The 22324-nt window shown below is 35.0% G+C and overlaps 1 protein-coding gene across 2 annotated transcripts; it reads left to right on the plus strand.

Moving 5' to 3' along the window:
• The first annotated feature begins 95 nt into the window (after positions 1-95).
• LOC117232344 (2-oxoisovalerate dehydrogenase subunit beta, mitochondrial) lies at positions 96-14597 on the plus strand. Of its 2 annotated transcripts, none has more exons than XM_033491678.1 (8): positions 96-345; positions 1080-1157; positions 1504-1706; positions 1835-1999; positions 5537-5708; positions 6704-6849; positions 11640-11726; positions 14047-14597. In XM_033491678.1, the coding sequence occupies exons 1-8, from the start codon at positions 210-212 to the stop codon at positions 14185-14187; spliced, it is 1128 nt and encodes a 375-aa protein (XP_033347569.1). In that variant the 5' UTR covers positions 96-209; the 3' UTR covers positions 14188-14597. The 2 variants fall into 2 exon arrangements, with proteins under 2 accessions (XP_033347569.1, XP_033347570.1); XM_033491679.1 differs by having other exon boundaries at positions 105-345; positions 1835-1990.
• The last annotated feature ends 7727 nt before the right edge of the window (positions 14598-22324 follow it).

The raw sequence follows: 22324 nt of genomic DNA on the forward strand, positions 1-22324 counted from the left end.
ATGCTAATGCTAGCGTCACGTGATATCTTTACATGTATGACACATAGTATCATTAGTATGTGAACCACTGAACAAGGCTATTTACGAAATTCAACATTCAGACGGTTATGGGTGCTCGAGTTTTAAAATACGATATTGTATGTAAATAACGATAACATATTAAACCGAATACATTATCGCCACGCTGCGTGAGCCGTCACTTCGTTGCGATGATACTTAGTAAATTGTCTACGCGTTTAAACGCGTCTCTAATTCTCAATTTCACGCAAAGATCATCTATGTTACGCGACCAAGTCAGGTGGATACAATTCACGTATTATACCGACAAAACCATCATCGTTCCTGGTGAGTAAATACGATTGATTTTAATTGTGATTCTTGACCACCAGTCGATTAACTCCTAAACGTGCAACTTTTTTCGATCCAATCAGTTAAAGACGCGCAATTTTTTTTAGCGCAATTGTTTCTTAGCTATGTAATAATATATATTTTTTATAATTCTAATACTTTACATTACGTTTTTAATAGAATAACATGCAAAGTACAAGTTCTAAGGAGGACAAATTAAAGAGAACAAATGTTTTTATAAATACAAAAACGTGACTGTTTATCGCTAAATATGTTGATTTGTTAAAAAAATGGTTCGTTAACTATATCCGTGTCTCATATGGGCATGAGCGTTAAAGGGATAAAAATAATTTTTCGTTAACCATTGAGTGTAAATATATTTTTGTCAATCGTTGAATGAATATATTTTTGTGACATTTTCATAAAGATATATTATTGTAATTTTTGAAAAAAAAAAAATTGATTTGTGTAGATAAAAAGACGAAAATACATATCTGTGTAATGCTTTTATGTCAGCAATTGAATCGCTACTTTATTACTAATTACAGTAGTTGTGCGTTAAATTACATTTGCCGTTTCCTGGTAAGGATGATGAGACAAATAAGTAGACACGAGAGAATATTTCAGTATTACGTATAGATGAAGAAGTTGAATTATGAATAGCAATAAGAAAAACAGTGAAGATGTAATGGCAAGCATAACTATATAATTTTAATACAATTATGTTTTAGGTGAAACCGAAAAAATGAATATGTATCAAGCGATAAACCATGGACTTCGAATAGCATTGAAGAATGACCCTGCTGCAGGTAATGAAATTTTAAAAATTTTCTCTCCCTCTTATATTGAACACTCAATGAAATTACTAAGTGAAGTGTACACTATAAATAATCCTAGTCACTACTTAGTAGTTGCTATTAATTGATTTAAAAAATTACTAGTACTATGTGAAGATAGAATATTAATTTTCAGAGAGACAAATTAATTTCTGTATCAGTTTTTTAAATTGATAAGGTTCTAGTTATAATATGTAAATTACTATAGACCTGTTATCCAATATTAATATCAGTATAAATATTGTTATATACTATATATACCCTCATTTACGTGCAAACATTTTATCAATGAAGAACACTGATAATTTTCCTGACTTAGTGATCTTCGGTGAAGATGTCGCATTTGGAGGAGTATTTCGCTGTACGATGAATTTACAAAAGGAATTCGGCAATGATCGAGTTTTTAACACGCCACTTTGCGAGCAAGGAATCGCTGGCTTTGGAATTGGTTTAGCCACCGTTGGTGTAACAGCGATCGCAGAAATTCAATTTGCTGATTACATATTTCCTGCCTTCGACCAGGTATCAACATTGTTAAAAATTTCGATCACTAATTTTCACAAGCTTAAAACCGCTTTTCTAAAGAAAAGAATCCTATCATCGAAATGCATAAACATTTTAGTTTGTAATATAAATTATTCTATCTGTAGTTGGTAAACGAAGCAGCAAAACTTAGATACCGAAGTGGAGCAGAATTCGATTGTGGTAAATTGACAGTTCGAACACCATGTGGCGCTGTCGGTCATGGAGGACTCTACCATTCCCAGAGTCCAGAAGCTTATTTCGCTCATACACCAGGATTGAAGGTACAATTTGTTAGTATTAAATATATTGAATTAAAATATAATATAAATATTATAAAACATGCCTTTTTCTATTACTATCGGATGTACTAAGCTATGGTTACAATGGATGCATTTTCTGACGAACGAATGTTCCGAAAAATAGACGAGAAAAATAACTTGATATTTTCTACTATTTGATTGTACTATATGTAATATACCATATTATACTGTTCTGTATGAAGAATATACTGAGGTGGTTATAACGTGTAGGCATATTTAATGAAGTAACGAATGGATGAATTTGTAATAGTCAGATGTATTATGGTACTATACCAATCGAAGAAAGAATAGGAAGCGTGTTCATACATTTATATCAACGGACGTTACTACAAAAAGTTAACCTTCTTGTGTAACTCTAGTTAAAAATTACATGAAACAGCAATAACAATCTAGACCTTGTAACCCAAAACAACGTTAATATTCAAAGGCATAATAATAAGAATCTCGTCCAGTTTTGAATTTTCCGTTTCAACTTGAAACTTTTTCTACGGCCATTGACCGCTACAGTACAAACTGTTGTTCTGAAGAATGAAACATCTGAAAAACAGTGCAGGTATTCTTATAAGAATTCATACATTTGTTACAATTGTTCTGATGCATCCGCCAGAACATTAGTTTATCAGAAGACATATCCATAGTAGCTGTAATCTGATTTATCACGATTATAGCAAGGAAAAACATATTTTATGATATCTATTATATTTTAATTCATTTATGCAACATTAATATATTCATATAACTTTGTGGAAATTTATGAATATGATGCCACAGACACTTACTTAATAATAAAATTTCTATGAAATTCGAATGATTATTGAGCAAATATGAAAAAACATTCAGTAACGAAACAGTATTTGAAGGTGCTACAAAAGCATTGTACCATAAGTATGATCTCTAATGGCGCGTAAATGTTGGGCTATAGAATATTAGATACGAATTCTTACCTTGTAGTTGATAATTTGATTGGATTCAGGTATACGTGGTTTCTTAGCACGCAAATGAAGCACTTGAAACGCAATATTCCACTAACACACTTAAAAATTTAATCAAAATCGCATAAAATCGCGACGAACTATGCAACGACATTTTCCGACCAAAAATTTCGCGCGTAACATCATTGCTACGAGGTTCACACGAATTAAAAGAAGGAGGTCGGCGCTGATTGGCTAAAAATATTGTCAACTTAATGGTGGTAAATTTGATTACAGAGAACGAATTAATAGTTCATAATTTACTATTATAGTTTTATTGTATATTTGTGTTCTAAAGAATTGAGCATAACAAAATGTAATAAGTTACAGAATACTTCAAATCATGTTATTCTTATATCGAATTATATTAAATTACATAATAGTTTTCAATATGTAGATATACATATACATTACAATGTCATATGCACCAAATAGAATGTAAATTTGTGATTTCGCATATGTCTATTGTAATAAATCATTACATTCATATCACTTTTGATGTTAACGCAGATCTCAGACAAAGTATAAAACAGAGCTGAATATTGACGTCATAATGATGGTAAAAGGAAGATAGAATTTAATTAATATTAACACAAATATCATAGGGATATAAAAAATTCTATATTTCGTCTGCAATAATTATTCATATATCCATAGCTACAACAATTCCAGCAACTATTAATGTTATCACTGCAGAGTTAGTGCCAAAGTTCTTTAGCTTTTATTGATAAAAAAGCTCTTTATGTCCTGTAGATTACAAAGTTCTTCAACTCACGTCGATAACGAATACTTTCCTCATTCTTAGACAGATGTCTCTATCAGATACAATCGTCCACCGAAATTATTGATCCATTGAAAACAATAGATCAATGATACAGAGAGAAACTAGCCACTTTATCTTAACAATTATTCTGGTAATAGCTTCTTATCTTTTTTATTAAAACGCTTCCCATTTAATTCGCAACTAAATAATTTGCAAATTTAATCGCCGGCTATTCATCGCGTTCAGATTGAAACGGTCACGGAACAAATTGGTGACGAATGAATAGAAACGTTATAAAAAGTTGAAGAGCATCCAGAATGGATTTCTATGCTCAAGGATATATATGAGATCCTTCGTTGTCGAGTTCACTTCTATTCTATAGCCATTGACTCTTAACTTTCTGGAAGAGATTCTATGAATATTGCACGACGCACGTATCTACGTATGCATGAGGAAAGTTTTCCTCGTACACTAACGTGTCACTACCGACACTATACATCTCGATTACATGAACAGCAGTGCGCAACATCGCGTCGACATTTCCTGAAGCTGAGAGATCGCACGCTCTTCGTCGCGCGCTTTGACATAGTACACCAACCGTGGAAACAAACCTGCAACGTAATAAAACGTATGTTGCTAGCGTATAGTATTAAATCGTTTGGATAGTTAGGAGCGAAATTACAAAAATGTTTAACATTCTGTTAAATAACGTATATATTGCTTTTTCCAGTGGTTCTTTTTTGAGGAGCTTCTTATTTTTACCAGCATAGAATTCCTTCGAGTAGCTTTTACTTGAAATTCTTCAAATCCGTAATTAATAATTTAAAGTATCATATTATAAAACCTGGAATAAATATACGTGTAATGAATGGGAATAGATAATTAATTCTTCCTTAATTCCTTTTAATATACAATTATCCATGTACGATTATAATTTAGCAATTTTATTCGATTATTTTGTAGACTATGAATTGTTAAAGATGTTACGAATTTTTCAAACAAACAAATACATTCTATCGCTTACCTGTTTTAAACGGTATTTTGGATAAAAATTTATATAAATGGAATTTGGCTTGGTTTTAATTATTTGGGAAAAAAAGCTTTGTGTTTTAATGATTTCCAAGGAAAACGGATTGTACCCTATCACACAATCATTCAATTCCTTCACTTTAGACCTTCGAAGTTCCTTACGTTCATTTATGAAGTGAAGGTTAAATTATTGCGTATCTTTAAACAAAACTACGGAAGTAATACTGAAATCCTGGTGCATCCTCGCAGTAGATCGAAAGAACTTTAAAGAAGAAAATAACAATTTTATAGGAACACCAGTACAAGTTATAACTGAGGGTACTTTCACGTTTTATATCTAAAATTTTTCAATTTTCCAGTTGTCCAATTTTCAAATCCCAGGGCCTAAATTTTCAATTTCCCAGTCCTTGAACGTCAAACTTCGTGTTTCGAAATTCTAAAGTTTTCAAATTGCCAAATTACCAGCTAAACGTGGTTAAAATCGATAACATATGGTACCCACCGTCCACAGCCTTTCCATATAAACCTCAAGGCCGTTCTGCACACCGAAAAGACACACCAAACTCACCTTACATCATCCGAAAGAATCAAATCGCAATTTCCACCTACACGTCGTTCTCGGCATCGAGAGACCGTCGAACAGGATAAGGTCGCTCTTCTCCGAATTCCAGGACGTAATCACCGATTGCGTGTGCACGACCAGTACACGGAGAGAAATGAAATGTAACCGAACGTCCTTTTCAGATCGTTATGCCCCGCGGAGCGAAACAGGCGAAAGGTCTTTTGTTGAGCTGCATAGAGGAACCGGATCCCTGCATCATGTTCGAGCCGAAAATATTGTACCGTACTGCGATCGACGATGTGCCGACAGCTCATTACAAGATAGAGATCGGCAAGGCTGAGGTTGTAAGAGAAGGTAAGCGTTACAGGAAGGAGCAACGAGTCTTCTCTGGACAAGTTTCACTTTGAGACTGCGTAACAATGCCATAGATCACGTTTGATCATTCCTCGCGCGTAATGTAAATCGCTATTTCTTTTTCGTACATTCGTACGATCGATGGACGATCGAATCAAGATCGCGATGAAACTTTCACGAGTTTGCGGACAGGGAATTTATGGCGTCGTTATGCTATATCGTCGACGATTAATTGACCGGATAAATAATTCGTTACACGCTCGTGAACTGCTAATTCGGCGCGAATGATCGATAATGAACGGTTATTGGTTTGTATACAATGTATTCGTCACAAGCGAGAAGTTTTTTAACGGGCAATTGTTCGGCCATGAATTACTTAAACGAACTACGAATTTTTTGAAAGCTTTCAATTTATGAAGAAGTTTATTTTGAGTGATTTTTGAGAACACGTTCATAGTTACATTTCTTGATCTTCTCGAGAGTCGAGCGCGTTGATTCATTTTTGGAAATAATCATTGTGCGTTCGTCTCTGTATGATATATATCGATTTATTAAAATATTGGTTGGTGAATTATTGTAAAAAAGGGCTTCGCTGATTACAAATTGGACGTCTCTTGTTGCTCTTGTGTTCTCTAATGATTTTACTATGAACCTATTATTTCATTCGCGTCACCTTGTAACCCGTTATAACATTACAAATTTCCAGCACAAAAGTTGCATAAAATAAAATTTACTACGGTGTACAGTTTGTACGGCTGATAAAGTTTTCTAGAATAAAACGATCTCTGGCACCCCGTATAATATTCATCGATCGCGACCGTCCTTTCATTATTCGATCGACGGAGTGGCACACGCGATGACCGGTCTCCTGAAACAGGATACCGGCGACACTGGTGTACATACTGACTCTTATAGAGAGGACGCGGCGGGCAATTGCGAGAGGCGTAAGGTGAAACGAGGCAAGCGGCGTTACAGGTGTGTGGATTTGCACGTAGGTGACGCGGTGACACTCGTGGGCTGGGGTACTCAGGTGCACGTACTGTTGGAGGTGGCCGATCTTGTCCAAGAGGAGCTCGGGGCGTCCTGCGAGGTGATAGACCTCGTTTCTATCCTGCCTTGGGACACGGAACTCGTTTGCAAGGTAATTTCGTCATTATAATTCGCTACGTTTTCTTTTCTATTCCTTTTTTTCGTTTTTTTGCATCTTTTTCTTTTCTACCGCGTTTAACGCAACCGGATCGTTTGCATGCGTTACGTTTAAATGCGAGACTGTTACGTTTGCGCGGCTATTACGTGGGTTCGTGTCCTTCGTTGATATAAGAGAGAGAAAGAGAGAGAGAGAGGGAGATACGCGGTATTTTAATCGTACGATTCGTTCGTGGAAAGCAGTTACACTTGGGCAACTTGTGCAGGAGGGTTTGCGTTTCAGGACCTTTTAAATCGTTCCGTTTTTTAACGAATAATTTTTTTTGGCGGAACTGGCGGAGGAAGGTTCGTGTTTTAAAAAAATTGTCTCCCTTCTGTTGGATAATGTGGTAGAAATAGATTGTATAGCATCAATGATACAGGAATTAAACGAGGTTAAGGATGAAAATGACACATCGAGCGAATTGTACATTTGTACCACTTCAACGATTATCAACGAACAGTAATCGGAATTTACTTTATGCAACAATAAATTGCGAATGTTTATGCAAATTCGGATCTTTATGAATACAGTTAAAGGAATGCAACTTGCATGAAAGTTTTATGTATTCTAGCCTATTATGTGTATTCTACGTGCTATTATGTATGTATAAATTTCCCATAAAAGAATAAACCTGCACAGTCTATAAATGGTGAATATTCATAGAAGCGAAGAATAATTAAACAGGTAAAGAAATGAAGAAATCAACGTACCAAGGTGTAAACGAGGAACATTTATCTTCCGAGAGAAACCAGAAACGATTCTACATTCTATCCCAAAGCTATTACAGAATTTTATTGTCAGATATTATGCTTGTAGAAAACATATTTTTTATCCCCTCGATATTAGCATACAGTAATTATACATCGAAATATTATTTCGATTAATTTTTTTTAACCGATTCCTTTTAATGCGAAGATACCGAACTACAAATGGTGACTTTCTTTTCAATTAGAAAACGAAAGATCTCGATTTCAAGACGAATCTTTCGAAATCGGTCGAAAAAAGTTACCGTTGCTTTCTTTCTTGTGGAACGTTGCGAAATAATTGCGAAATGTAGATATACGCGTTCACGTCCATTTTTATTTGCGAAATCGGTACCACCGCGAATAATCCAACGCGATCGTCGCTGTTTTAGCGCCTCTCTCCTTCGATTACCGGCTCATTAAGCCTCTCCTCTACAGCCTCTCTCTGCCTATCGAAAATTCAACGCGAGTTCACTGCTCTCTTGCATAATTCCACGAATATTGTTAGGAAAACTTTACGAGCGAGTTACAAATTATTTGTACCGATTAAATTTCTTGCATAGTAATAAATTTGGTAATAAAAGAAGCAGTAAATTCTGATAAATTCTACAAAAAAAGAATTGGTTGGAATTGCTTTATTCGACTCGCAACATTGTAAATTCCTAGAAATTCTTTATGTCGCAGCAATTTATAACCTGTACATTGTTTGTCCGTTTGGCTGTTAATTTATTAATATGTATAAATACATATGGATTTTCATTCTCGCTTGTTTTTCGACTTTACGATGTCCTCTGGTTTATATTATATAAAAATGCACATAAACGATAATAGTAATATCCGAGAATAATAATAACTAATTCATTCATATTATCAGTTAATGAATTCCATAATTTCACAAAGAAATGCAAATATAATATTATTTAATAATACTATTAGGTTGTTCGAAAAGTTTCTTTTATTTCATAAGATGATAATGAACAACAATTTCTGTTTTATATTATTTAATTGAATTAGGTATGATGTATTTCGTTATATTTCTATTAGTATGCTCGTGCATAATTCAATAAAGTAATATAAAACAAAAAACATTGTGCGTCTGTTATTTCCTTATAAAACGAAAAAAACTTTTCGCACAACCTAATACAATTAGAAACCTTCCTGTATTTGTATTAATCAACTGCCAAATGTTTGCCAAGATTATAACTTTACTTATTAATAATATCTAAAACGTTCGAATCGTTTGCTTGAAATAAAATACACTTGAAGTATTTACTTGCCTATTTAACTTGCAAATATTGAATATCCCCGTCGTCACGTTGATTGAAATTTTCAAACAAAGACGATATTCATTCACACAAATTATTCGGTATCGCTGTTGTTATCAACCGAATCTCAAATAAAATTCATCGAGCGTTTACTTACTCGTTTAACATCGAAACGTTAAACGTCGCGTTGTCACGTTGATTCGAATACACGAACGAGAAGGCAACATTCACTCGTCCGAATTACGGCACACCGCAGTACGGAACGACGCTAATATCGCGCTGATTTATGCTAATCGATCTTTAGTTTAATGATATGCCGATTGTACGGTATGCACCGGCCGCTTATGTGTGACAGTATTATACACAGTAACTCGTACGTGAACCAGCCCGCTGCGTGCTAGGTGGCGAGCGCAATTGTAAACCCGTTTCGCGTAATTTCGATACGTCGATGTCGATGATATTTGTCACGAGATTCCCCTGCGATAAAGTCAAAGAGGGAAGTTATCGTACTTTCTCGTTATTCGTTAACTTTTAAATTCGAGATTTCGAATTTTTCGATCTTCAGATCGAAAGCTTCTCTATCTTTGGATTCTCGAGCTTCGAACTTTCGAATTCCTTTTCGAATTTCGAATTTTTCGATCCTCGAGTTTCAAACTTTCAATTTCGAATTCTCCGATTTCCAAATCTCTAATTCTAAATTCCTTGATACTTAAACTTGTGATTTTAGATCCTCCGTAAAATTTCGAATCGTAGAGTTTTTCTACCGCCGAATATCAAATTCACTCTTCAAACTTCAGTCTTGAAGATCTTTTCCAAACTTCCAAATTTCAATTACCAAATTGACAGCTAAACGCAGTTCGAAACCTAAAACGTGGCATCGGTGGCTACATAAAACAAAGCAGCCATTGTTCACATGCTTTCATATGTTCGTCAAGGCCATTCGAACAGGATGTTTGTCGCGAGATTCCCTTATTAGCGGATAAAATCCACTCAGAGCATAAAAGGCATCGTATGGTTTCTGAAAGCCATGATTTTAACAGGCGGTAGAATGTAAAGAAGCCTGATCGTGAAAAATACTGAACGATAAGGGGTTAGAGTGGTTATATGGAAATTTAATTTTTGTTTATTTAAACGAGTGTAAGAAGCTTAAGAAGATCGTGAGAAATGGAAACTGATAAGGGTTGGAGTGGCTATATAGAAATTTAGTTTCTGTTTATTTAAACAAGTTCTAAGAGAGAGAGAGAGAGAGAGAGAGGATTCATAAAGATTGGATAATGTATCTTGGATAGAATGTAACTTTCTTGCGGCGAACCAGCTCCGCTGGTGGCATTAGCCCATATCGGCAAGAAAAGGTCCACGAGAGTTAAGACTGTGCTTCTTGTACCTTAACGAACCGATTAAAACACGATGTAATTTATTCTGCTCGCCACCCTTGTAATTGCATGCTCAGGGATAATATACTGGTTTTAGAAGTTCGACGAAGTATGCTAAAACACCAAATTTTGTTTTTACAAGAATTTCTTTACGCGATTTCGATTCAGCACTAATGAAAAGTTAACAGAAACACGTTCAATTTTCTTTTCACGTATAATACATAGTTTGATCTAACGCGGTACGAACGTCTTCTCAATGTAGTTATTTGCATCCGAAGCTATCATTAGTGTAGATATATTTTTCTTAGGATTTAAGGGCTCCAGGCTCTGTCCGCGTATAAGTTATTGCTACTCCGAGCAATATGGGACGGTGCGCAAATCATCCACGAATTGATCTGGGAAACGGCTTGTTCTACCGAACGAATTACCCTCCGTGACACGTGATAGCGTGGATGATTGTAGGTGATCATGGTTGGTCTATATTCGACATTACGGATCGAACCATCCGTTGCAATGACTATGAATATCTAATTGCCGATTTCATAATTGGACGTTTCTATGATACCAGCGAAGATGTGTGGAAAGGGATCGAGTTGCTCGAGTAAGTGATGAGCTTATCCATCGACGAAATAACAAGCTGTGTTAGGAGAGACATTGATGTTCGTGCTTACGGTTCGGGATATAAGCGGGTTAGTTCAATTATGTATGCTATCGAGGGATTGTGAATGGGACTGTGGAAATTGCTTGACGTTATCTTCTATGCAAGGGTTGATATCGTAATATATTACGAAAATTACATATATAATCGTAGGAACTCTACAGTAATTGCATCGAATTCCTCGAAATAAGAAATATTTCGATATGAGCCATTCGGAAGTTGTCGATTTTAAAGCTATAATATATGGTTAGTGGTTAACTTTATAAAAATCAAACAATTTATCTCTATAAACACGATCAATTGGTCTTCTATGTATCTTACATTGTCTCTTACGGATTATTCATTTTCTCTTGATAATGATTAATGGTATTATTAAGGTATCAAACCTCTACAAACTGCCTAATATCCCTATGCACATACGTGTAATAAATAAGGGAACTGCGAAACCTTAATATATCCTGTTGCCTTGTTTTTTATCTTACTCAGAAATGGAATAATATAATTTTGATATTTTGGTATTAGCGTGAATATATTAGAATATCAGAACACTAGTTTCTCATTACTCTAATATATTGTTGAATTATTTCTGAATGTAATTACCTGAATGTTACAATCGTGCGAAATTATTTCGAAAGATTAATACCAGACAATCTGTGATTTACACGCGATCGTTTTACTTTAATAATGATACACAATGTTACAGTCGGTGAAGAAGACTGGCCGCGTGGTAATCGCCCATGAAGCGCCGCTAACGAGTGGCTTCGGAGCAGAAATAGTTTCAGTCGTTCAGGTAAGTAAATGTTTCCTCGAAAATGGTATGACATAACAGCGTAAGCGAAATTGAAACTCTGATTACCACATTTCAACTTAAATCTCGTTCAACTGTGACGAAGAGAGATTACACTAAGGAAGAATCAAAAGTATTTGAACGTAAACTGCCAATCTGTTAGATCGTTTCGTAAGTTCCATTTACCACGTATGTTGTGTCTATTATCTTAATTGGTATTTCATTCTTACCAGGCACAGATTTCAAGAAGATTCACAGAGTCGTGAAAATTTGTGTCATTGTATACTTCACGTATTCCATAAAATGAAAATTAAAACGATAATGAGAACGGAAAATATTAATTCGATTTATCCGCAAGCTCTATATTTTCAAACACGACAAACGATCGTCTTCTTGCATGAAAATTTCTATAAAAGTGCGGAGCATTTTTTCGAACGAAGAAATATTAAATAAATCTAGAAATTGAATAGAAAGTGAGATACGTGATATTGAACTTTTATACTTTAAAAGGTTAATAAACTCATAAATTAATATAGCTGACTTTTAAAAGTGAAAGACTAGGAATAGATATACAAACGGAACAAAACTAAAAGTCAGATTTACGAGATACGCGTTGATAAACGAGGAGGAAATTTCTATTAAAAAATGTTGATCAAACTCTAAATCGTAGATATATGTGTGAGTTTGCGATGCGCAAGTTAATTTCCAAATGGAACTACGAATACAAAATGGAAAAGACTACGTTGACGATTTAGCTCATAATGGCTCGATAAAAATATTGACGGTTCAACTCAAAATGTTAAAGTTTAGTAGAAATCGGCGAACCTTATGAAACGATCTAATAGATCGATTTAAATATTATGCACGTATAAGGAAGTTGGAGCAAATATCAGAGCAATTAGGCCATGTTACGCGAAATAACTGCACGTAATTCCAATCGAACGGTCGTATAGGCACAGTTGATAGATAAACGGAATTTTATTGTAGTTACGAAATTATTTACACGTAGCGCGTGCACGGTGCCAAAATCCATTAGATGCATGTTCAATGCATTGTTGGAATGTGGCAGGATATCATTACGCGTATTTTCTGTTACGTCATGCGCACACTTCGTGACGGTTCGATACGCTTCAGCTTGCTCAGATGTACAAACCTCGGCTGCCTTGCAAAACTCCTATACCTAGCGCTAAATTAGCAAATGGATAGTTCAATCGTTTGTAATTTAAACATTCGCCTAATAATACGATCATGTCTGTCGTTCGACGTGACAAAACTGAGAAATGTATTCATAACTGTCATTAATCTAAATACCTTCGTAAAACTGTTCTCATTCGGTTAATTAAGTTCACAAATTGTTCCTTTTACAGGCTTCATTTGTATTAGACTGATGCGTACGAAATGTCGTTTCTTAAAAATAAAAGTTTAACCGTACGTAGTTTCCGGAATATATGCAATCAGTATAATTTTTACGTAATTCAATGCACCTCTCCGATAAATTCATTCTTTCAGATTTATGTGAATTACCAGTTCTATAATTCAATAATTTTTTAAATAGAGATATTGTGGCTGCTTTTAAAATAATGTGCGCATTAGAAAAATTGTTCAGACGAAGCGTGGGAGATCTTTAAGTCTTCCTAAATACTAACATTTGTTTTTTGTGCCAAATTTACTCACTAATAGCGATTTCCTCTTGTAGACCTTTCATTAGAAATTTTCTTATGAATGTTTACTTAAAATTCTTGCATTCTTTGAAGTATATAGTAATTCCAAATTTTCCACCAACAATATTCTCCAGAAATACAATCTACAACAATTGGAAACATCGATTAGCTATGCTATACATTTATTACATATTGCTAACTTAAATGTTAATAAATATTAGTAATTTAATAAATTTACTAAATTCATACTTCCCTAACATTAGAACTAGCGATGACCAAAGTGGAAAACTTGTGTCAAAGAAATTGGGGTGGCAGCCGTATAGGAAATTATATAGGGTGGTTGATAACTGGTGGTATAAGCCGAAAGGGGGTGATTCTACGCGAAAAAAGAAGTCGAAAATATAGAATAAAAATTTTTCATTCGAGGCTTTGTTTTCGAGAAAATCGACTTTGAATTTTCGCTCGGTACGCGTGCACTTTATCACGTCTCGTTATAACGGATCTCACTGTAGATCGTTGTCTCGATGGAAAAATTAAAAAAAAAATTAAAAAGAAATGTTTATATATGTGAATATAATGGATTAATAATCTATAAAATTTAAAGGAAAATTATAGTTAAATGAGAATATAAAAGAGGAATAAAAAGAACATTTTCAATGTAGGAAGAGTGTTTTCTACATTTGGAAGCTCCGATACAAAGGGTCACAGGCTGGGATTGTCCATTTCCGCACGTTTTCGAACCATTTTATCTACCAGACAAGTGGCGGTGCTTCGCGGCAGTCAGAAAGATCCTGAAGTACTGAAGAACCAGGGCTATTCTACTTAAGAACTTGTCGCAGTAGAAGACGCCAGAAACCTGTTGCCTCTGCGGACATTACCCCGCCACAACAACACGCATGAGTATCGATTTTTGGTCTTCTTTCGCCTGTTTAAAAATCAGTCCAAAGAATTTCTGTTTCATCATTCTTAATAGGATGATTCGATCGATATACATAGTTGGTTTTAATTAACCGGTCTGTCAGCTGTTGTTTGATTATCAATGATGTGAAACTTGATTGAAAAGAGGGGCAATATCAAGATCGGGTTACGTTCTTTATTGCGTAATGTACATTTCGACGATAACATTTCAAAAGACAAATAACACGATATCATTTGCGTTATAAACTTGCGTTATATTATTGTATAAAAAATAAAGGATAATTTTTTCAACAAATGTATACATTGTTTTTAATTGTATGTAAGAACGATAACGTAGCATGTCAAATTTGTAGAATTCATAGCACGTCGAATTTACTTGTAGATCTTCTTTGTCATTAAATCAAAATGGAATATCAAAATCGTAAAAACAAATACAATATGATGTATAAATAAAGCATGACATTAAATAAGAAATCACAAAGATAAGAGTATAGTACAAGGAAAATTACTCAATACCGCATAAATAGCATTGTTTAAGATTGCTATCTTTGCTAAGCTTCGACTGCCTTTCATTGACTATTTTCTAGTCTTCGTTTCGACCAACGGTCTACTTAAAAAAAAAAAGAAGAAAAAAAGAAACACTTGGAAATATAGAATATATGCAACACAAACACTAATACCTTGTCTGTATTTTTACTACAAACAATGGTTTGTTACCGGAGGTATTTTAAGAACATGAGCAAATACTTTTTTATAATCAGTATGCACAATCGTTCCTCGTACATAAATTTAAAAATATTAATAAATTAAAAATTCCAGCATACACGATCTTACATAATAGATACGTACACACCGAAGCACCCAGAAACAAAACTACCAAATATTAGCCAATAACATTGTAATATTCATCTACCTCCCAACAAACAGATTCAAACCAGCCAACCATAGTATCATACGATATATATCAGGACGAGTTCAATCTTCTTCTCTAACCAAACGTGAAACCTCTCAGTCCATCCGGAAGACGTTCTACGAGTCGCGTCGAATTCTTGTTTAGACCCGTTCCTCGGTTTCTTTAACGGGGAAGTTGAAAGGAGCTGCGGGTGCAGCTTTGATTGTTCGGTTGGACGTCGTTTAACCTGTCCCTGGCCCAATTCGACGTGGACAGGCGCGTGAATATTCTTCTGTTCGAGCTGAACCTGCCGTCGAAAGATGATACACTGAACACATGGTGACCGGTGGTGGCGACAACGATGGCGGCGGTGGCGTGGCACCAAGGAGTCCCGTCGAATCGATATTCGCAATTAGAACGGACGTGCCTACTCGTTTTTACAGAATATCTGGGTCAAGTCTGTCTTTAGCTGTAAAATCGAGCGCCTGATCGGTGTGTGGACCATGCGTGGCAACGTAATATCTTAATCAAGGCTTCTGTCTCAGGTGTTACACTGGTCGACGAGTATCCTTGGAGAAGGCGAAACCGGGCGAAGTCGATAGAATCGAGCGATTTTGCGACCTCAATCTAGGGAAAGAGGGAGAAAGAGAGCGTCGCTACGATTGCCGGTCGACGCTTCGTAAATGTTCTCCTTGTTGACAGCATAACGGGCGTAATTTATGCGTAAATAATTTATGGAACACACCGCCAACTGTGAACAGGAGTTGCTCGGCTTCTACACGGGTTTGTTGCTAAACTCTCGCTTGGTCAAGTTTTTGGATGATAGGTTTATGTTTATAGATGTTTCAGTTTCGACTAGTGGGTAATCTAGCGTTAGCTATTTTTACTGCCCTTAATACCTCCGTGATTGATCATTTTGATTTAGGTCAGAAGATGATTGCTATGATTTAGCGTTAGCTATTAACATTACGTTTGATATTCACTGTTCTTAATACTTTTGCAATTAATTATGTATCTTTGTATTCGTAGCTTATATATTTAAAAAAGCGTAAACTAGCAGACGCTCATTTTATATTTACAATAAATATTGAAGAGAGTACGAGCCATATGCATGAGCCATTCAGAAGCTACAGTGATTGACTTCATAAAATAGAGAGCTAAGGCTCGAGGAAAGAAAACTGAAGTTCAAAGAACTAAAAGTGAAGTTCAAATTAGAACTAAACTTTGTTACAAACACAACCTTTGTTGGATCGAAACCATAATCCATACCACGAGCGTGTCTTCACGTTACAAGGGTTAATCGTAGGAAATATGCAATACTAAATTACTTAATCGAGTTTTAAATTGCCGCTGGTAGAGCTCCTTCGGAAAAAATTATTATGCATCATACAGTGACTATAAGAAGTAAAAAGAAATTTCCTATTATTTAGTTAATTCTTTCGTATAATTGCAAAAATTGGATTCTATGCAAATGAAAGGTAGAACCTTAGAAAATAACGATTCACTGGAAAATAAGGTTATATGCGATGCTTGTTTTTACCTACCGTATATACTATCAAACTTTACGATATTAGCCAACGCAACAATATCGACATCAGCTTTAACCATTCCAACGATCGTTAACAATTATCGTTCTTACAATAAAAGTCGACAAACTGTAATAAAGCAAAAGAACGATGTAATCGCTATAATACTTGAGGCGTCGATACTTAAACGCGAGTTTCCGGATGAAGCGGAGTGTTGAAGAGGATCGTCGAGGTCGAACCCGGACGAAATCGAGGCAAGAAAGAAAATAGCGATCAGCCGAAGGAAGTGTGCGGCGCGCAATGTGCACTCGCACCGTATTTTGTAATTTGAAAGGGAAACCACATTCTTTCACTGTGTATTATGATACGTGAAAGTTGGCAACGGTGCACACCGGCGCAACCATACGGCCGGTAGAAACAGAAAGGCAAAGAGAAAGAAGGGAGGAAAGACGGGGCGGCGAGGGAGAGACGAAGAGAGACAGGTGAACCGTGTCGAAGTAGGAGAACAACGAGGAGAGAATCGAGAGAACACAGATATATATATATATATTTATACAGATAGAGACAGAGAGGAGGGAAAGAGAGAGAGAGAGAGAGAGCCATTTGCCACGGAGGCATAGACTATATCGAAGGTCGACGAGTTGCCTTTTTATTAGTCGATTTTTGCGGGAATAGAGCAACGGCTCGTGCACGCTAACATATGGCGCCGATGCGTTCACATGCATTGAAAGTTGATGGATTCCCGATCACGTCAACGCGACCTTCACGATGAATCGATGCCGCTGCGAAAGTGTGAATCTTAGACAAAATCTTGATAACCGGAATTATCTGATCTTAGCGGACTATCATCATTTTAAACGTGAAAACGACGATGTTGTCTTTCTCGAGTGTATTAAATGTTGCTTTAACGCATATTATAATATAGTTTCCCTCTGCTATAAAAGAAAAACATATACAAATTCCATAATACGCTACACGATTTCATTGCAAACGCTAAATTTGGTAAAATTCCATATCTATGTATACATTGCGTCAAATATAAATTCTCTGTTACCATTATTTAGATACGCGAACAAGCATTTAAATTATAATCTCGTAAGTTCTTCCTTTTAGTATCCAACCGGTAAACCCATCAACTCAACCATAATCTCGAAACAGGGAGAACTGCAGGAACTCGTTCCATTTGCTTCAACAGCGACTTATCGATTATGGTTGTTATCAAATAAATGGCCCTCGTTTATGTTATAATACTATACGTATATATATATGTGTGTGTGTGTATATCATTGCCTTTTGTGCCTTTATTTATTTTTTTGTTTTTATAGTCGCTTCTATTTTTGGTAAAATTGTGCACGTGCGTAAGATATACGATCAGTCGTGCTGTGACCTCGTGATTCACGCGCGAGCAACGCCGATTAAATTAATTAATCGGAATCGCGGCCGGTCGAATCTCTCCGTGCGTATCAATGCCGAAAGAGCAATGTCTGGCTTGTTACCATTCGAGTGTCGCGTGCGTCGCACTGATTTTTGTTACACTGATTTACAATAGCCACGCGAAACGACGTTCCCATCGGACAACCCCGATCAATATTGTTTTCCGTGCCGGTTTGCAGCGATTTGACGCCCGTAAAAATTTCCATCGGCCTCACCGATCAATTGGTGACGTATTTACGACGCTTTCGAAACTTACAGCTGCGTTTTTATCTTATCGAAATATAATTTTGTTTGCTGTACGAGGCTACGCGAACGAACTGAAGTTAATGCTTCAGAGAGCCTTTTTCTAGGGATGAAGTTAAGTTGAAGTTTCAGAGAGCTTCCTTGGGACAATAAATAATGGCAGTTTGATTTGATGATTTCCCTTAATTCCAGAAATAATTGACATTCTTCAACACTGTTGTTAATTGACTTTTCCATTCGTTATGATGCTATGTTGTAGCAAGTATTTTTCATACGAAATCTATTTTTATACTGTAAAATTAGAATATTTTAGATAATGTATTAATATGTTACTGGGTTTAAGGATAGTCCCTGATTCTTGAAATAAAAAAAAAAATCAAAATATCTTAATATTGGTTTTGTTTCTTCAGTATCAGCAAGAATATTATTCGGTATTTAATGAAAAGTAGGATTAACAATAAGTAAATAAAATTGGTTTGTTTCATCCCCTAAAATATCATCTTTCTGCTGTTGTCATTGCATTTGTGGAACGTAAATGTTTTTACGCGAATTATTATAAGAATTATCTTTAGAATTTCGTGACTTTTTATTCGAGTCTCGTATCAAAGTCGCAGTCACGCACGTGTGATAAAAACAATGTACGTGTAAAAAAGAAATATTCTATTGTTTTATCACAACACGTGTTCACACGAATATCAAATTTATTGCCTTGAAATTGATGATAAAAATTTACATATGTAAAAAGTGTATCACATATGTACTATGTTTATGAATAATAAAGATGATACGAAAGAAATCAAGGAAGCAGAGTGCTGCTTCATAGTCAGACACAATAGAAGGCTTTATGGATTCAGACGTCTTGTAATAAAGATTCTATTGTACAAAACTACTTTGATATTTATTTAGATCTTCTCAAAAGTTCGTGTTAAATAATTTAAAGTTGTCGTCTTTTTCTAGTAAGCTTGATCTTTGGATATTTAAGATGAGAAAAGATTGTAAAAGGAATCAGATATATGGAGAATTAAAGCGGACGGTACTGTATTATATAGTATGTATATAACGTAATTAAAATGTTCTTTAGATTTATCTTCTCATCGCCGACTGCCATTTTCGCCTTTTAGACGACTTTCTTACCAAACATCGTATTTCTCAATAGGAAAGTTACAGGTCTAGGCTATTATATCTAAAATATATAAGCTATACTATCCTAAGAGAATATAATTTACATTTTTTCTTAATGAACGGAGGAATTAGCATGTAATATCTAAGAAGCAGTTATCTAACGACTCGAAACACGAGACGATCCTAGTACGAATCACTAAAATCCATTCAGAATAATTCTAAATATTACACCTACTAGTGCGTGTCCACAAATTAGTTTTTATAGAATATGTCATTATCATAATATTATGTATATGAAAAGCTAAATAAACAAGATTTAAACTATGTAATTGTATGTCATTGTACATATTATGCACAATGTATAATTATTGTAATATATTTATGTAAAATTTGAAGTTGCAAAAATGCATGTAATAGACAAAAACATATAAAATATCCAAAGGAAAGCAACCGTTATAATTTCTAATAAATAAAACGAATCTGTGTATAAGTTTCATTTCTTTAGTTCTGCCCATGGAAACATAAATTAACATAAAATTCCGCGGTCTACTAATAATTCATTCCTCAGCGATACTTTAACTACGATACTGTACCTACAATATTTCCATCAAAACCATCAGAGTTACGATTTCTTCCACAAGCAAAACCATCAAAATTCTAGCGAGTAAGTGGGTACGTATAATAAAAAGATAAAAGAGAAACAGTCTTATAACACTTTCATACACGGCGTACATTCATGAACGAAACGGGATGCAATTTCCAGGCGCAAACGCGGGCGAAGCTTATTAACTGCGAGGCCGATACGCAATGCAGCGAAGGTGCAGTGGCATTTAACGTGTCTGTCCGCTTGGTTCAGCCGCGACGCGTGCAGGCGCGTGCAACAGCTGCGTTATCTACGGGAAAACGCGTTCGACGCGGTGGAAAAAGTTCCCGACAGGCTGAGAGAGTGCACAGTTTATTAATATGATAATGTACGGTAAGCCGATGAAATCGAAAAGAAATTGCGATCAACAAGATCGAGGCAAGGAACAGGTCCTTGAAGACTTCTCCGTCTTAACTCCAACTGGAAATCCATTTTGAAATAACACGAAGCGACAGGGCGAGGAATTTGAATATTCACTTTGAACGACAAAATGTCAGATTTTTTATTCTTGGCAAGGAAAATTACGTCGTACCGTCTTCTCCTTGATTCGTCATCCATAAACGTTAATCGGCGGCATTAATCGACACTTGTACATACTTTCTATCTATAGTTTATGGGCGCCTCGAGGAAGTCAAGAGGGACACGCGTGGTTAAGAATGTCACTAGTCAATCACGTTCTTGGCGAAGCGCGATTCAGTATTGCATCATCGAAATGTTGAACGTTTCGAATCTCGACAAAGAGATTGTTCGTTGTCAAAATGAATTATGTATACTAGTTTCATCTGTCAGTTCAAGAAAACGAGATTAGGCGTTTGTTCTGTATGTAGAATCGAAGTACAGGAAACCACAGGAATTATGATAATTTGCAACAATGTAATGTAGAATAACTTATTGCTTTCTGAGAAAAAGGGGCTCATAATCAAAGAAAATATTGTATAACTGACGAAATAAATGTCGAAATTATCTTTGAATAAAAATAAGGAAATTCCCTAGTTATTCAATAATGACTTAATTAAACTGTATAGACTATATTTATATTAACGGTTGATTCACCTTTTGTAATTATTGTACTATCTTTTCTTTAAAAAAGGAAAACAAACAGAAGATATCAATTTTCGGTTATCGATCATTTGAATATATGTAAGATTATATATATGTATATGTATACATACAGATATAGGGATATATTGTAGTTATGATAATTAATCTTCTTTGATTGATTATCTGAAGTGAATATTTACAAATCCTGTAAATCCTTTCGATTTCACAGCTGATTTTAATGAAATTTCATATGTTCGAGTATAAGACTAAACAAAATCTTGAAATAATTTCTTTTTATCTTACGTTATACAATTTGAAGTGGGGAGTCATCAATATTTTGATTAACCGTTTTATGATATGCCCTATCTCTTTCAATATACCTTCTCCAGTGGTGTGATTCTTTTGAATCTTGTTTTGCCATTTAAATGTTCGTCGATAAAGAGATAAATATTCTGACAGTTTTTACAGTGTGCAAAACTTCATTGAAATACAAAGTACAGACTTTTTATAATCTGTATAAATGCTTTTTTAAATGCTGTTAATATGGAACATTCCATACCTCGAAGAAACTTTGCCAAACGGTAAACAAGATACGCAAGAAACCTTTCCTACTTCGTTTTTTGCGATAAATGTAAAAGGGAAACATGATTTTCCTTTATTACCGTAACAAATGACAATTCGCTTTCTTATATCGATAAGAAAGAAATTTAGATAAACAGAATCTCCGGAGTAATTACGTTATACGGTACTTTAAAGTAGTAACGATAAAGGAACATACACGATACAAACGTCGTAAGATTTCTTATGCTTTATTAACAAGAGATGAAATAATTACTTCCGGCAGGTAAATTACATATTACTCCACAGACTCATTATTAAATAGTAATATATATCAATTACGTTCCTCGAATAATATTCTACTTTCAATACCTGCTATCTCGATTTCTCAGATCGAAATGGTCTTTTTAAATCAAATTGATACATTGTTCGTCATGGTGGTTACCAATAATTGGCATTTTTTTCGCATTAATAGTGTAATGAATCACGCGATTGTCGTGATTACATTGGTAAAATTTAGAACGAATATTCACTTATAGAAAAATATTATAGACAGGGATCCT

This window comes from Bombus vosnesenskii, unplaced genomic scaffold (genome assembly GCF_011952255.1).
Source record: "Bombus vosnesenskii isolate JDL3184/JDL3185 unplaced genomic scaffold, Bvos_JDL3184-5_v1.1 scf7180000013286, whole genome shotgun sequence".
NCBI classification, from domain to species: Eukaryota; Metazoa; Arthropoda; class Insecta; order Hymenoptera; family Apidae; genus Bombus; species Bombus vosnesenskii.

Excerpts from the sequence above, each read along its gene's own strand:
- LOC117232344 (XM_033491678.1), top strand. The coding sequence starts at position 210 with ATGATACTTAGTAAATTGTCTACGCGTTTAAACGCGTCTCTAATTCTC. Across the intron at positions 2,000-5,536 it reads CAGGATTGAAGGTACAATTT|ATCGTTATGCCCCGCGGAGC; the intron begins GTTAGTATTAAA and ends CGTCCTTTTCAG. Across the intron at positions 5,709-6,703 it reads GGCTGAGGTTGTAAGAGAAG|GTGACGCGGTGACACTCGTG; the intron begins GTAAGCGTTACA and ends ATTTGCACGTAG.